The following is a 14,980-nucleotide window of genomic DNA, read 5'->3' as shown; positions in this document are numbered from 1 at the left end:
AGGGAACGTTTCTAGAACGCTACTTTTTTCTCTTTTGCTAGTTTCTTGATAAGATAATAATAACAATAAGCAAATGGATATAAGTGTCATGTGAATGAGGCACGTTGAAACATTCCGAAATGATTGTTTTCATTATGTTTCATTATCATTAAAGAAAGTTATTTTCACAATGACACATTTCTTAAGAAAGATAAGAGTTCTGTGATGGTTAATTTCACTGTCCATTCAGTCGGCTGGAGCGCATTTGACTGTCACCTAGCAACAGGAGCCACTAAGATAAAAGGCTAGGCTAGGCATTTTTAGGCTAGGTTAGGAGCTCTCGGGTGTTATTATCTCGGCTGGATATGCCACCAAAAGGCAGGACAGAAGTGGTCTGGAACTACAACACTACTACTACAACACTCTGAAGGAGTGGCTGATCACTACTGTAAATGTCAGCTTCACTCAACTGTGACATCAGACAGCTATAAAACTGTTATCTACTAAGTCGTCTGTACCTGGTTAGAAAGTCTTGAATCTAAAAAAAAGCTCAAATGCAGCAATGAAACCCTCTGATTAAGAGCATTTAACGATATGAAAAAAGCTGTTTTTCTTTTTTTAAAGCTGCTATCATTATACACAGTTTGCGACAATCCCAAGATCCTATAAAACTAGCTTCTATATAAAGATGATAAATAAGCCCCGCCCCCTCAGTGTAAAGCTCCAAAGCCTCTGAATGACTGCAGGCAGGGAACTAGAATCATCCTGCATGTTTATTTTATTTCTCTTTTAGATCAATTTTTTTTTTCAAGGATTATTATTTGGAACAAGAGTCCTTGAAAAACATTTCAGCACGCAGCACTGGGCCTTCAGTTAGGCAAGGGCATAAAACTCTGTAGATGAATCCCAGCCAATCATAATGGTGCTGCAGGAGAAGACAGGAGCATAGACAAGGTGAGGTTCTTTCATTCCCTCTCCTGCTAGTCCTCGCTTGTGGACGGTGAAGCTAACAGGCTATGATTCCCTAAAATATTGGTCAGTTTCCCAGAAAAGTTACTGGTCTAAATTTCTTGCTAATGTTGCACCACCAACACATTTCTGAACAAATCTCTGGTCTTTGGTTCTGAGGCTAACTTTTCCCCAATTTCCGAATAATTGAAAACAGTCATCTGCATAAAAGTCAGATTTTATTAGACGTTTAACAGCCCTGAAATTCCATTGCAGCATTTAAAACTTCTGCCTATCGCTCTGCATATCAATCAGGGCCTCGGCAGGTCAGTTTTCATTTCAGAAGCACCCACAGTTCGTTGTAATTCTTGGCCGCTGCATCGGTGCGAATATGCCGTCAGTCGGGGTTCCAGCTCATTATAGAGGGAATCGTTTAAAAGTCTGACGTCGGTGATCCGTGCCAAACATCTGAAAGGGAGAATCAAATCGCTCTGGCAGAATCTCGGCGATTCAGAAGGTCCTCGGTTTTTTTCCACCGATACTGAAGCAGCAGGTTTAAAAATGAAAAAAGAATATCTCTCTTTAACCTGTTACAGATACTGGTTCACGTTGGATTCCTGACCGAAGAGTCTGGGGACGTCTTCAGTCCCAAGGTGCTGAAGGGGGGCCCTCTAGGAGAGATGGTGCAGTGGGCTGATATCCTGACGGCCCTTCACGTGCTGGGACACAACCTGAAGATCTCGGTCTCTCTGAAGGAGCTGCACGGGTGAGTTGGATCTCTTTTTTTTCCCCTGGACAATCGTCTCAGCTGTATCGGCGGCGCTGAGCAGAAAATGCTCCACAATTGGGCTTTAGCGCCTCGCTGTTTTCGCCCGCCATTGGCCGCGCTGAGATAAGCTATCTGTGCTTCCTGCGGAGAGCCGCTCCAGCCCAACGGCTCGGCGGCATCTCCCGAATCTGTGCAGCTCGCTCCTGCCGCAGCTCGCCGACTCGGAGCGATAACGTGCGTGTTGCTTGTCATCAGGAGCTTAGGGCCTTGTGAGCCTGTGGAGACACACACACACACACACACACACACTCACACACACAGATTCTCAGTTGTTTTATCTGAAAATATCAACTATCGATTGTCATCCTGCACATTTTTCCATCTGAACCGCTCTGCCTTTGTGCGGTCGGCTCGAGAAAATGACCGCGAGGTCTGTCGATGGTCTTCAGCCGGTGGGTGGTGCGAAGACGGAGCAGCCGGGGCCGAGCAATAACGCGCACGCCATCGAGCGCTGCAGGACTCCGCCGCCGCAGGGAGGATGTAGGTGCATCGACGATTTGGAGCCCTTTGAACTTGAAATTTTCAACCACAGAGAGAAGCGGCTTTAATGGCAAAAGGCCGGCGGGGGGAGAAAGGTGGTTGTGCTGGGAGCGCCCCCGCTGGTCGATCTATCATTTACCCTCTAATTGGTGTCGTGGTGCATTGAGCGGTGGCCCCTGTCCTTTTGAGAATATTATCACAGGTGTTTTAAAGAGAGGCCCTCTCACGAAAACAGCAGTGGAGGTTGCGGCAGCTGAATAAAGGTGTGTGTGTGTGTGTGTGTGAGTGTGTGTGTGTGTGTGTGTGGGTGTGTGCGGGGGGGGGGAGGCTAAAGCATTGGGAGATAGTTGAGAATTTACTGGTATATGATGCCCATTAATCTGAGCGTGCGATGGCATTCCATTAGCACTGATATTGCACTCTATTCATGAGGACATAAAAAGTTCTGCCTCAGAAAATAAAATGGGGGGGGGACTGAAGTATAACTGAGCCGTTTTTGCCTGGAAAGTACATCCAGGTGTCCGTGTCCCAGTCATATTTATGGGCCGCTTAAGAGAGATGCTTAGAGGCAGATGCTCAGCATCTAGTATAAATACACATTTCTGTGCGCGTTAATGGCTGGGAGGGGAAAAACGCCCAAATTTCTCTAAATCCCTCACTCCTGCTCTCCTACGCACTATTAAACTGACAGATCGTTATGTGGGTTGTGCTCCTGCAGGTTCCCTCAGGCGTGGATCTGTTTACATTTCTTGCTCCCTTGCTTTTCCACTCTGGCTGTAAATAAGGGGCTTAACATCCCTGGATGTCCTGCTGCTTCTGATATCTCCAACCTTGTTTTTTATTCTTCCGTCTCCAGCAGTTTGATTAGCCAAATCCTGGTTCCAGTGGGAGGCGGGCTGTTGCTTTCCAGCCTTTAATTGCCTCTAATTGTCAACTTTCACGCTCGCTGGTGTTTTCTTTGGGCCATCGTGTTTCTCGCCGTCTTGCTTCGTCGCATCGGTTCTGCTCGCATGTTTTCCCCTGTTGCGTGTCTTCGCTGACATGCAACAGCAGGATTTGGACAGACCCGTGTTGGGAGTCACCATCCTTAGGAAGGGAAAGGGCATTCGCTGCACGAGCTCACGCTCGGAATGCAGAATTTTACACTTCATTGTGCCTTTTTTTTACACTTAATGGCCAAAATCATATAATATGGGGAATTTTAGGAGCAAATGCTGTATCGATCTAGAATTGAGAAATGTTTAAAGATCAATAAATAGGATGCAATCATAAATACATGCTGACCTCGTTGTGACTGATGCTTTCAAACATTCCTTTTAATAACATCTCAACCTCAGTCCTTTTAGGACTGATTTGTGCCGATTTGACATTTTTACTGAACATAAAATGACATATTTTAAGGCTGTTGAATCAAAAAGTCTTCAATGGAAAAATCTGGAAAAACAAGTTTAACAAGGATGTGAGAAATCAGGGCTGCGCGGACATGACTATAAGAACTAGAGCATGAATCGTGATGGTGTAGGTGGGTGCAGACAGGAGACACACACACACACACACACACACACACACACAGAAATCCAGTGGGAGGTGGATGAAGGCAGGTCTGTGCATCGCTCCTTTCTATACACTCCAGTATGTCTTGAGCTGCATCTTTTCTTAATATAGCTGCTGCTTCCAGTTTGTCCACCACATAGAGGAGTCGTCCGCGTCGAGCTTTGAGGCAGCGCCGTCGGGTCTAGTTCGGGTTTCATTGTTTTCCACCAGACTGAAAAAGCCTTTTAGGACCAGTTTCGTGTGTCAACTGCATAAAAAACTGTCCTCTTTTGATTAAAATGCGCCCAAGCCCCCGTAAATGTGACAGCTTTCCTCCACTTTTTATTCAATCAACACCAGCAGGGGCTACATGTAGAACCCCAGACCCCCCATCCCCCCCAAAAGGTTCCTGCTGTTCAGCCAGCAGTTAGACAAGCTGAGAGCCAGAGATGCAGGAGGAGAGGAGGGCGATACGCAGGAGCTGATGTCTGCTCTCACTGCTTCGGCCTACAGATGCCCCCTGGAATAAAAACAGTTTGTAATTATTGGGGCTGTTCCAAACTCTCAGCATTAATCTTAAGTATCGGAGTTAAAGAGGTTAGCAGCTCAGCAGAGGAGATGAGACTCGTTGTTTCTATTCCCCTTTAATTATTTTACTGTGTTTTACAGTTTTATTGCCTTTGATTCTTTGTGTGCCCCGTTATTAAGGGCTGCCACTATCCATCTTTTTACCCCTCTTGTCTGTGTTTTTCTTCCCTACTGTGCATCATCGCCCAGCGCCTCATCGCTGGTTGGGCCTGTTTGTGTTGTTTGGAGTGGGGAGTGACGTTTTGTCGCGTCATTTCTCCCTGCGACCCCACCTGTAGGGAAGCCAGCTGTCACATCTGCTCAGGGGATCTCCCGTCATCTCCTCCCCCAGTGACACGGGTAATTAGCCGCCGTCTCCACACCTGTGGAGGCGCCTGTCAGAGAGCAAACCAGGGATAACGATCCGTCCTCACGCTCCATCTCTTTCTGTTTGAGACACTCTTCGCTTTTTCCTGTAATTTGACGTACGCCGTGCCGATGGCCTCAAACATGTCTCTGCAGGGGTATTAAGCCCCCCCCCCCCCGCTTCAACACTGTGACAGGCTTTGTCCTGCTGCCCACCTGATGCCTCTTTGTGTCGATGCCGTGAGCCTCGACAGCAGAGCTAATCAGCATTGCGGTGACTGATGGATGGTGGCATTTGATGATCGATTTGTTACTGATTGCACAGTAGATAGATTGTTTTTAGCGGAGAGTGCTTCGAAATGCCTTTTGCGCAGTTATTTGGTTTAAAAGGGCAAACCAGGATGTTATGTGGTGATGTTATGTAGCGTAGCATGCTACAGGTGCTTCTTCTCCCTGCCATCATCATTCACCACACAGCGTCCCCTCCCTTCAAGCCTCAGTACATCCTCCACCCAGGCATCAGTCTGTTGTTTGCAGTCTATTTCTTAAACCTTCACCTCTCCTTTGTAGTGCTGATACAAACCGGCCACATTTAAATGCATTTAAAGCCTCATTTCCATAATGAGTCCAGACACTGTGATTTGTCCTGAAGGGCACATTGCAATTTTTAAGTATCTTTGCTATCTTTTAATGTGTTCCTGAAGCCTGCTTATGGGGCTAAAGGAGCATAATTCCCTGTTTTTTCCTCACATTTAAAAGAAAATGTCAGGGTGGTTCTGTTACAGCGTCTGGAAGACAGTTAAATAACGGTGTCAGGTTTTTGCTGCAGACACGGCAGTTATCGTTGGTTTTGCTCTTTTTGAAATGTGCTGATAATAACAGAAGGTTGGAAAAGAAAAAAGAACCCCAACCTAATAATAATGCCAGCGCTCCCACCGTAGGTGGTGCCTGTTCCAGCCTGGGCGCTACCGTTTCCACCCTCTCAGCTCGTTTGTGCGCTTTAATCCCTTTACTCATACCCTTAAAGTGTGCGGCGATTTGCATATATCCAATTAAACCCCTGAACAGCAGCAGCTTCAGAGGACCAGCGCAGGAGCGCAGTCACGTACCGACGTGCACTCGGCAATGTAATGCATCCGCCCTCACTCCAGCGCACGCTGGCGTTAAGGGAGGAGTTTACACTTTAATGTAAACTTGAGCCATCCACACAAACATCCATCTATCTATCTGTCTGTCTGTCTATCTGTCTATCTATCTGTCGATCTGTCTGTCTGTCTGTCTGTCTGTCTGTCTGTCTGTCTGTCTGTCGATCTGTCGGTCGGTCTGTCTGTCTGTCTGTCTATCTGTCTGTCTATCTGTCTGTCTGTCTGTCTGTCTGTCTGTCTGTCTGTCTGTCTGTCTGTCTGTCTGTCTGTCTGTCTGTCTGTCTGCCTTTTTTATCTTCATGCCTCTGTAACTTTGTCTTTCTCTCCTTGGCCCATTTCCATCTCATCCGACGTTCACCTGACTGCATACTTCACAATAAAGAAAACAGGAGCTTCAGCGAGGTGTGCTCCAGGCTGTTTTGTGCGTAGCCTGTGCAGAGTGTGCAGTTTGCGTGCGCGTGTGACTGCATCTTAAAGCTGACAAGCTCTTCCTCATTATCCCATCCGCTGTAGGGGAACTGGAAGCCATTTCTGTTTCCACAAGGCTGCACCGCTGACTAAATATGTTCAGTCTAAGGAAAGATCGATCGGCTCTTGTTCTGCAGGTGTGTGTGTGTGTGTGTGTGTGTGTGTGTGTGTGTGTGGTTTAGATTGTGCAGAATGTGTGTCTGAGGCAGGTAGTGACAGAAAGATGGAGTGTGTGGTCATGGTTCTTTTATGACTGCTGGAAAGGATTTCAGAATGTAGTTACTGTGACGCTAAAAAGACTTAAATCTTCTGTTTTTCCCACATTGACTGGAAATTAGAGTAAATTTCTCAAACCTTTATTCAATTTTCAACTTAAGTGACATACTGCGGGAAAATTGGTTGAATTCTTACAGATCCTACTTGGCGTTTCTCGGGCAAAATCACATTTACGTGCGCTAACCCTTAACCTTTGTTTTTCTATCTTTGTGAGGACTTTCATAGGCTTAATGCATTCCCCATCCCTTTACATTAAGCCCAACCACCCCCTTACCTTGACTCGAACCTACATAGAATTCGAATCTCAACCCTAAAACCTTCTTAACCCTCAGTCTGCCCTTTGAAGTCGTGAGGACCAGCCAAAGTGTCTTCACTTCCCAAAAATGTCGAATTAGGATTTTCCTACTGAGTATGTAGCAAGTACAAGATCACACACATTGAAGTAGCACTAGAAGCTCTTTGGATCTTATAAAATTTAACATCTTATGAGAGAAACAGAAACAGACACACTTGAAGATTTCTCCCAAAATCAGGACGAGGGGCTTCATTTCAAATCTCAAAACCTTGCAAGTGAAATGGACCGCTGTGGCACTCTTTATGAAATAGCACAGTTAGCGTAGCCCCCTGAAAAATCCAGATTGGTCATTAATAAAGCAACCAGCCGTCTATTTGCATCTTTTATGAAATTATTTGATTCCAGTGTATAGCACGCCTCAGATAATAAGCTTTCTATTATTGCAACACATGCGAATAAACTGGGTCACTCCCTGGTGAGACGGAGCGACCGCGTCAAATTCTGAGTTATTTGAAAGGAGCCGCCACGTTTCCCAGCACTGTCGTTCTTCCTGCCTTCTGCCTCTTTTCCCCGAGTCAACTCCAGTCCCGTTTTCATTGAAATCGAGGCAGAACCGCAGAAGTCACCGGATTATCTAAATGGATTTTCAGCTTGTGTTTTTTGCTGTACTCGTGGTCAATGAAGGCTCTCCATTCGAGCCTGAATTAGCAAATTAGCAGCACTCCACTTACAGACACGTCCGTGACCTGAAGCTGCGTAAGGAATATATATGTATAATCTAGTCTCCAGCAGTTGCGCAGTTCTGAGCTCAAATCAGAACTGATAATCCAGTCCCAGTACGTCCGAAAAAGACACGGCTGATTCAAGCTGGCGGTGCAGACGTAGCCTGAGAGGGTGCGAGTGCAGCTTAGAGGGTCCACGTCACGTTGAGTAACCTTAACCCTCTCGCTGATCAGCACCTCTCACCCTCCTGCAGGTTTTTGGGGGTCCCCCCAGGACGAGGGAGCTGTCCTCTGACGGGCTCTCTGCCCTTTGACCTCATCTACACGGACTACCACGGCCTGCAGCAGATGAAGCAGCACATGGGCCTGTCGCTGAGGAAATACAAGTGAGTCCTGTTTTTTAAATCCAGACATGCCCCCTCGGCTTTTCTTGCCCACATCGAGCGGTTGTGCCTTGAACCCCCTTTGAGTCACCAGTAGCCTTTCTGATGAAACGCTCCACTATTGGCTTATTGGCTGGCTTCAGTCACAGGCCTGTAGATTTACCCCGCATCAGCAAAATTCTCCCCTTGGAGGGGGATCCAATTTGGCCTCTTTTCCACAGCGATCAATCAGGTATTTTCTCCACGCCACACAGAGGAGGGCTGTCTGCCTGGAATGATTGATTTAGCTCATGCGCATTTATGCACCATAATAAAAAGCTGCTGTATTTATAAATGATGAAATAATGCGATGCAGCATCCTCTGGCTCTTTTCTGGGTTTTATTTATTTATTTATTTTTACTAGTTTCTAATGTTGTTTTTTTACCTCTCTGGGTCCTGGAGTCATGGGAACAAATCCAGAAAGTCAACAGCATAAACAGATTTGACTGTCACTCTGGGAGTTGAGGGCATATCCACAATAAAAGGGGGAAAGAACAACCTTTATTTTTCATTCGATTCTCTGTGTGAAGGAGCCGGATGGTGATGCATTCATTAACCAGCGTGATAAATCTTTCCCGTTCCGTTGCATTGTAAATTATCCTAAACGAGGCCCTGGCAGAGAGCTGGACCGGCTCGGAGTCCAAGGTCAGCGGATTGACCGGCTCTCCTCGGCTTCCTTTTCCAGCGATGCACCAATACTTTAATTACCGCTACAGCCCTGGCAGCAATTAACAATGCAGGTCGCAGCTTTAAAAAACTGCACCAATTGATTTTAAAATTCCCAGTGTGGATAAATATGCACTGCTGATAAAGTGCTGACCCAACGGCTCTGAAGCGAGCGCGGCTGTGCTGGTGCTGTGAGCCAAGGCCACGATCGACAAGGGATTCAGAAGCGTGTTCCTATTTTGATGTAGAAATAAAGCTCAGTGAATGAACACTGTGATTCAAATGGTCATTCCTCCATTCGTCCCGCCGTCCGTCCGTCCATCCATCCATCCATATATTTGTGGGAGGGAGCCAGAGTACTGGAGAGAACCCACTCAGACATAGGGAGAACACACAGAAAAGCCTCTGGACCCCTGCGGGGATTTGAACCATCACCTTTGAGGCGATGCGGCACCAGCCTGCCGTCCCACGTTTGTAACGTGCTCTACAAAACGTTCGTATGTGTACATCCTATTTCCAAAGGGGTTTTGTATGTGTTACAGTTATGCTGACACACAGACACACACACGCAGACACACACACTCACGCATGCACACGCTCTTACTCAGCGGAGAGAATTATTTTCTCTCTCTCGGTCTCTTAGATTTCAGAGACCGTCTTTGTTCTTATTTTAGCTCAGCCTATTTATGTCGTCCCAGGTGCCACATCCGCGTGATTGACACCTTCGGCACAGAGCCCGCCTACAACCACGAGGAGTACGCCACCCTGCACGGCTACAGGACCAACTGGGGCTACTGGAACCTGCACGGCCAGCAGTACATGACCATGTTCCGTATGTGATCTCACCATTTTCTACGACATACAATCACACTGTATGTAACAGTCATTTCATCACGGCTTGAGCTGCTCCTTAGGGCCCGCGCCTAATGCGAACACCTTTTCAGCTCAGATTTGAGATTTTCAGATAAAAATACATTCTTTCCTCCCTCCCTAATGCCCCCCCCCCCCAAGCTGCTCGCCTGTTCTCATTCACGGTGTTTTTTTGTGACGCAAGAGCCGTTTCCCATTGTCCGAAAGCTCTTACAGCAAAGCCGTTGAGAAGGGGAGTTGCTTTTCTGCTTAGCACTGAAGCTAACAGGTGTGACCCAACGCAGAACAGGAAAAAAGCTTATTTAGCTGCATTTGAATGTATCAATATTTATCAGAATTGCCTATTGAACGATGCACGTGGGGATGATTCTGCTCTGCTGGTTGGAGATCGGCAGCATCTCCATGAATGACCTTTTCCCGCCACTGTCTCTGGCAGCGCACACTCCCGATAACTCTTTCATGGGTTTCGTTGCGGAGGAGCTGAACGAGACGGAGCGCCTCGCCATCCAGAGGAACAAACTGAACAATATGGCCGTCGTGTACGGGAAGGAAGCCAGCATGTGGAAGGTCAGTTTCCGCGACGGTTTATTTCAAGAGCGTTTCATTTAAAAACATTTCGAATGAACTGGTCGTGTGACGACGTGGACAAAAGCGGACGGGCAGATTCCGACGGCAGCCCCGACGGACACGTGAATGAGTCACGGTAACGATTCCCCCGCCGCTCAGGCTGGTTGGCGTGGGAATAAAGCGGGAAGAGGGTTGAAACGCACGGAGGCTTGACAGACTTCACAGTGTAAACTGTAGAAAAACCCATCAGACGCTCTTCAAACGGGGCCTCTCCTCCAGGAATCTGGTCTGAAGTGTGAAGCTCCAGTGGAACGAGTGGGGTTTTTTTCTGTTTGGAGTACATTTTCTCCTGGAGATCCTCGCGCGGTTCCTCGCTCGTTTGTTTCTTTTGAAGCGCGCTCCCTCGAGGTGTTGTTGGCCGGGCCGGCGCCAGCGCTGGATCCCTCCTTTATAGTGCGAGAGCTCCGTCAGAGTGTTGTGTTGTGAAAGTGTTTGAGTCCCTCCAGATGATGCATGAAGCTGCGTGGAGGGTGACTGGAGGGTTTAGGGTCTTGAAAAGCTCCTCTGAGAGAATCTTTCCTTGTTCTCACCTTGTATCTGTTCTCTGTTTATCATCCCTCAATGGCGGACCCGCACAGCTGCATGTAAGTAGTTCTAAACCCTTTTTCTTGCCTTCAGTTTGTTCTCAACCCCATTTCCGTTGCGTGGATTCGAGCCCATACCTCATAATGAAATCATTTTCGTTCTATAATATTGCAAAGAGCTTCATTTAAACGCAGTGGAAAAAACAAATTAATGAAGTTGAGAAGGTTTTTAATTAACTGGGGCAATAATCCAAACGTGTTTCATTATCGGAGGAGATTTTAGCGGCTTTACTGCGAGAGGGTGATTTTTATCTCTCAAAGTGATTTAAATGCCTCAAGATCAGGAATAATACTCGTATTTTACGATGGCTGGAGGATATGAATAAAAATGAATTCGCTGGAAATATGGGATGTGACATTTTCAAAGTTGACTGAAGTCTCCCGAAGAAGTTCACAATCATCACCACTCGCCACGATGACGGCGCCAGGGCGAACGTGCCCCCGAAACCTGTCTTTTCTTGAATTTCTGAGCTGATCTACTCCTTCTTTTACTTTCCCCTCCAGCGTTTAGCTGTCACTACGTGAGCATTTGTAATGGTTCCTGCTAGAAAAGGGCAGCATTTCCTAGCTCCAACCTGCGAGCACTTTCAGAACAAATCACCCTCGTACTACCTGCCCTCTCTCGCTGAACAGGGGAAGGCGACCTTCCTGACCACTCTGCATCGCTACATGGAGATCCACGGGACCGTATACTTCGAGACGCAGCGCCCGCCCGAAGTGCCCGCTTTTGTCAAGAACCACGGCCTGCTAGCGCAGGCCGAGCTACAGCAGCTGCTCCGGAGGGCCAAGGTGGGAGGCATGAGCGCGACCTTCGGGGGTTCAGTGATGAAGATTACCTTTATGATAATAATTACAAGTTATTTATCCACTTGCTTGAATCAAGTGGCTCAAACTCAAGTTTTCCTGCTTTATATTTGTTTTCCTTTGTCCAGCTGTTTATTGGATTCGGCTTCCCCTATGAAGGCCCCGCCCCTTTAGAGGCCATCGCCAATGGCTGCATCTTCCTGCAGCCCAAGTTCAACCCCCCTCACAGCTCGCTGAATCACGAGTTCTTCAGAGGGAAGCCCACCTCCAGAAAGGTAATCGCCCCACATCCACTCACATCAGACGCGGCGTCGTTCATCCGAGTGATCACGATCCTCTCTGGTCCCTCAGGTGTCCTCCCAACACCCGTACGCAGAGCAGCACGTCGGCAGGCCGCACGTCTACACGGTGGACTTCAACAACTCAGAGGAGTTTGACGCGGCGATCCGGGAGATCATGAGGATCGACGTGAGTTTCTGTTGTTGTCCTTCAACACAAGGACCGCCCCACATCCTGGTCCTTCAGGGTCAGTGACGGTGACAGTAATTTGCTCTGAACCGCTTCAAGCGCCTGGACCGTCATCTTCAATAAAGCTGTTAATCATGTCATCTGCCAGCACAGCAAAGGGCGCCGGCGGCTCCCTTTCTGCGCCCTTAATTGCCTGAAATATTAAGAGGCTTAGTTAATACACACATGTGAATACACACCTGGGTTTACGTGGCGTTTCCTCAATGGCCGGCGCCACAGGCGGCGAGCATGTGTCTACAGCTGACTGTGTTAATCAATCACGCTGTGCTCAAACTGTCCCAGCGAGCACACAGCCGTGCGCGCCGCTGCGTGCCAGGTGGGCCAACGAGACGTGCTTTCCTGCTGGTGAAGGCAGAGAGGAGGACCATTCAAGGTTCTGATGAATGGTGGAAAGTGGATTTGGGGGTGCTTCATTCAGAACTCCAGAATCTGCCAAGTGACGACTGAGCTGTTATTGGCATAGAGCTCTGGATATATATATATATATATATATATATATATATATATATATATATGTATGTATGCATATATATATGTATATATATATATATTGAAGAGCTTAGATTTAGGTCAGTGTGACCTGATGAAATGCCTGACAAGACAAGGTTTTTCTCTCATTTCAGTGATGCTTTGGCTGGACCTTCAAAATTTCCCCGACATTTTGTGTGTTACGAGCTGTGGCAGGAAAATGTGGCTGTAATCGCCGTGAATCACAGCCGTCACGAGCCATCAGGAGTGTGTTTGCAGCGCTGAAAACTAAAGGGAAAAAGCTCCATTTTGTCAAGTTCGGGTCCTCGTGGGGCGACAGATTTTGGGCGGGACCGTGTGTGTCTGTCTCCACATCTTATTTGATGTGAAATCAGACGAAGAGCAAAACCTTTTATATGAAAAAGCCACTTTTTCAGGCTAAAACACTTGCACAATGCTATTTGTTAATAGTTAATGTCTAAAAACTATATTTCTAAACTATGTATCATCACATCTAACTAGGTATTGCCTCCAGAATGTGTTTACTAGCATTTTTCTTACTTTTAATCCTGCAATAAGATTAAGACCTAGAAGATTGTAACAGCAGCTGCACAACAGAGACACTATACAAATTTCTTGCCTTGAGAGTTTTGAAGAAATGATGAAAGTATTAGCTGCAGGTCTTCCAGCATAGCTGACTTACCCCGGCTGCACACTTATTTTCAGGACTGTGAAGCTATGAACAGCAATCAGCCTTCTATAAACCCGTTTTATTTGATTCCTGTATCGTTGTGAACTCAAAAGCCCGCTGACTGCACTGACCTGTGGACCTCTGGTCAGTTAGCGTTTGCGGAGCTCCAGCTTGGCTCCCCTGGAGGTCGAGCAGTGCTCTTCAGTTAGCCCGATATTGACTCGTCATTATGACGCTCCGTCGATTGCAATGCGGCTGCTCCGTGGACAGACATTGGAGGGCAGAGCACAGTTCCAATTGGAAAAGGTTTGTTTGCAGTGTGTCTGACCATAATTGCAGTAGAATGTCACAAAGAGCTCTGTAAACACAGCACTTACTGGCTGCGGGTCAGCAGAGCGTGCAGCCGGGCAGCTGTTGGAGCAGCTATGAAATATCTGCAACATCTGCCACATCCTGGTCTGGGCAGCGTTCTGGACCTGAGCGGGGGAGCGAGCGCACGCGGAGCTCCTTTCATTCCATCCATGATGGCAGAAGGCGACCACGCTCGCTCGGACCTCCGTGGCCGAGCCCCAGCGTTAGTGTTAATCGCCTGTATCCCCAAGTCGTTTCGCAGAAACGTTTTCCCGCCCCTGCGCTCTCCTCGTCCTCGGTGAAACCTTTATTCTTTTCTCTCCCGCCTCGGATTCTATTATATAAAGATGCCCAAAAGGCAAATTGCATAGCTGAATAGCTGATGATGTGCTAGATGCATTTCATTAAACTCGGATGAAATAAAGTAATAAGAGAGCGCTAAAAGAAACACAACACCGCGAGGAACCATTTATCACTTTAAAAGCTCGATAACAAACAATGAAATCTGAGTTTAGGGACTGAGAATGTGTCGCGTCCAGATATAAAACTACAGCGTCTTTCTCGCGGGGGGGTTCGGCGGGCTGTCGCCGTCAGCTGTGACTGAATTTAAATGTATCGTGTTGTGGTAAAAAGCGAGTGAGTGAGTGAGCGACGGGGCTGAATGGGGGTGATAACCTGCCCCCCGAGAACCCCTGAGCCTCTGCCCCCCCACCCCCGAAATGATATAAGCCTCTCCCAAATTACGCTAATGACTCTGTTAGCCTCGATGAACTAATAAATTTTCAGGTCCCATAAAAGTGATGCTTTTACTGTGGACACGTGCGTATTTACCCTCCCCTCCCCTCCCCCGTTTGTCCATCTGTCCGTCCAGGTGGAGCCGTACCTGCCCTACGAGTACACGTGCGAGGGGATGCTGGAAAGACTCCACGCCTACATTCAAAATCAGGTGGGTGGTAATAAGGTGATGAGGTTATTGTGAGGGTTCATATGTTGCCTAGCAACATCAAATGACCCTAGAATCACAAGATGAAACGTTTGGCTTTGCGTCGGACATGGTGCACAATCAAACACCAACAATGCCCCCAAAGGTCCGATGGCTGCCAAGTCTCTCCAGTTTTGTTGTTTGTTTGTTTTGAAATTGGCACCGGAATTTGAAATTTAGTGCTCGTTCTGCAGGAACGATAAATTATATCTGACAAATGGTCCAAAGAAACTCAAATGAGTTTTCCTGTTGACAACTGTAGTGGAGACGAGGAGCAGCATCGACCTAGAGCTAATATAAATATGCTGCTTCCGGGTGAATGACGGTCAGTTTAATTTTCAGACAGCAGGTTATTAAATACATTGCACTCTGACCCTT

General features: G+C 47.2%; 1 protein-coding gene across 1 annotated transcript in view; it reads left to right on the top strand.

Moving 5' to 3' along the window:
- LOC130514847 (alpha-1,6-mannosylglycoprotein 6-beta-N-acetylglucosaminyltransferase B-like) overlaps positions 1 to 14,980 on the top strand; it is a 36,653-nt gene that overhangs the window by 19,902 nt on the left and 1,771 nt on the right. Inside the window, exons 8-15 of the mRNA XM_057014664.1 lie at positions 1,524 to 1,693; positions 7,863 to 7,994; positions 9,396 to 9,529; positions 10,004 to 10,134; positions 11,412 to 11,567; positions 11,711 to 11,857; positions 11,934 to 12,050; positions 14,492 to 14,566. Of these exons, the coding sequence (XP_056870644.1) occupies positions 1,524 to 1,693; positions 7,863 to 7,994; positions 9,396 to 9,529; positions 10,004 to 10,134; positions 11,412 to 11,567; positions 11,711 to 11,857; positions 11,934 to 12,050; positions 14,492 to 14,566 (1,062 nt within the window). The remainder of the gene's footprint in view (positions 1 to 1,523; positions 1,694 to 7,862; positions 7,995 to 9,395; positions 9,530 to 10,003; positions 10,135 to 11,411; positions 11,568 to 11,710; positions 11,858 to 11,933; positions 12,051 to 14,491; positions 14,567 to 14,980) is intronic.

The sequence above is a fragment of the Takifugu flavidus genome, chromosome 18, assembly GCF_003711565.1.
Source record: "Takifugu flavidus isolate HTHZ2018 chromosome 18, ASM371156v2, whole genome shotgun sequence".
In the NCBI taxonomy this organism is placed as follows: domain Eukaryota; kingdom Metazoa; phylum Chordata; class Actinopteri; order Tetraodontiformes; family Tetraodontidae; genus Takifugu; species Takifugu flavidus.
Note: the sequence above shows the minus strand (reverse complement) of the source record. Positions and strands in the feature narration are given on the sequence as shown.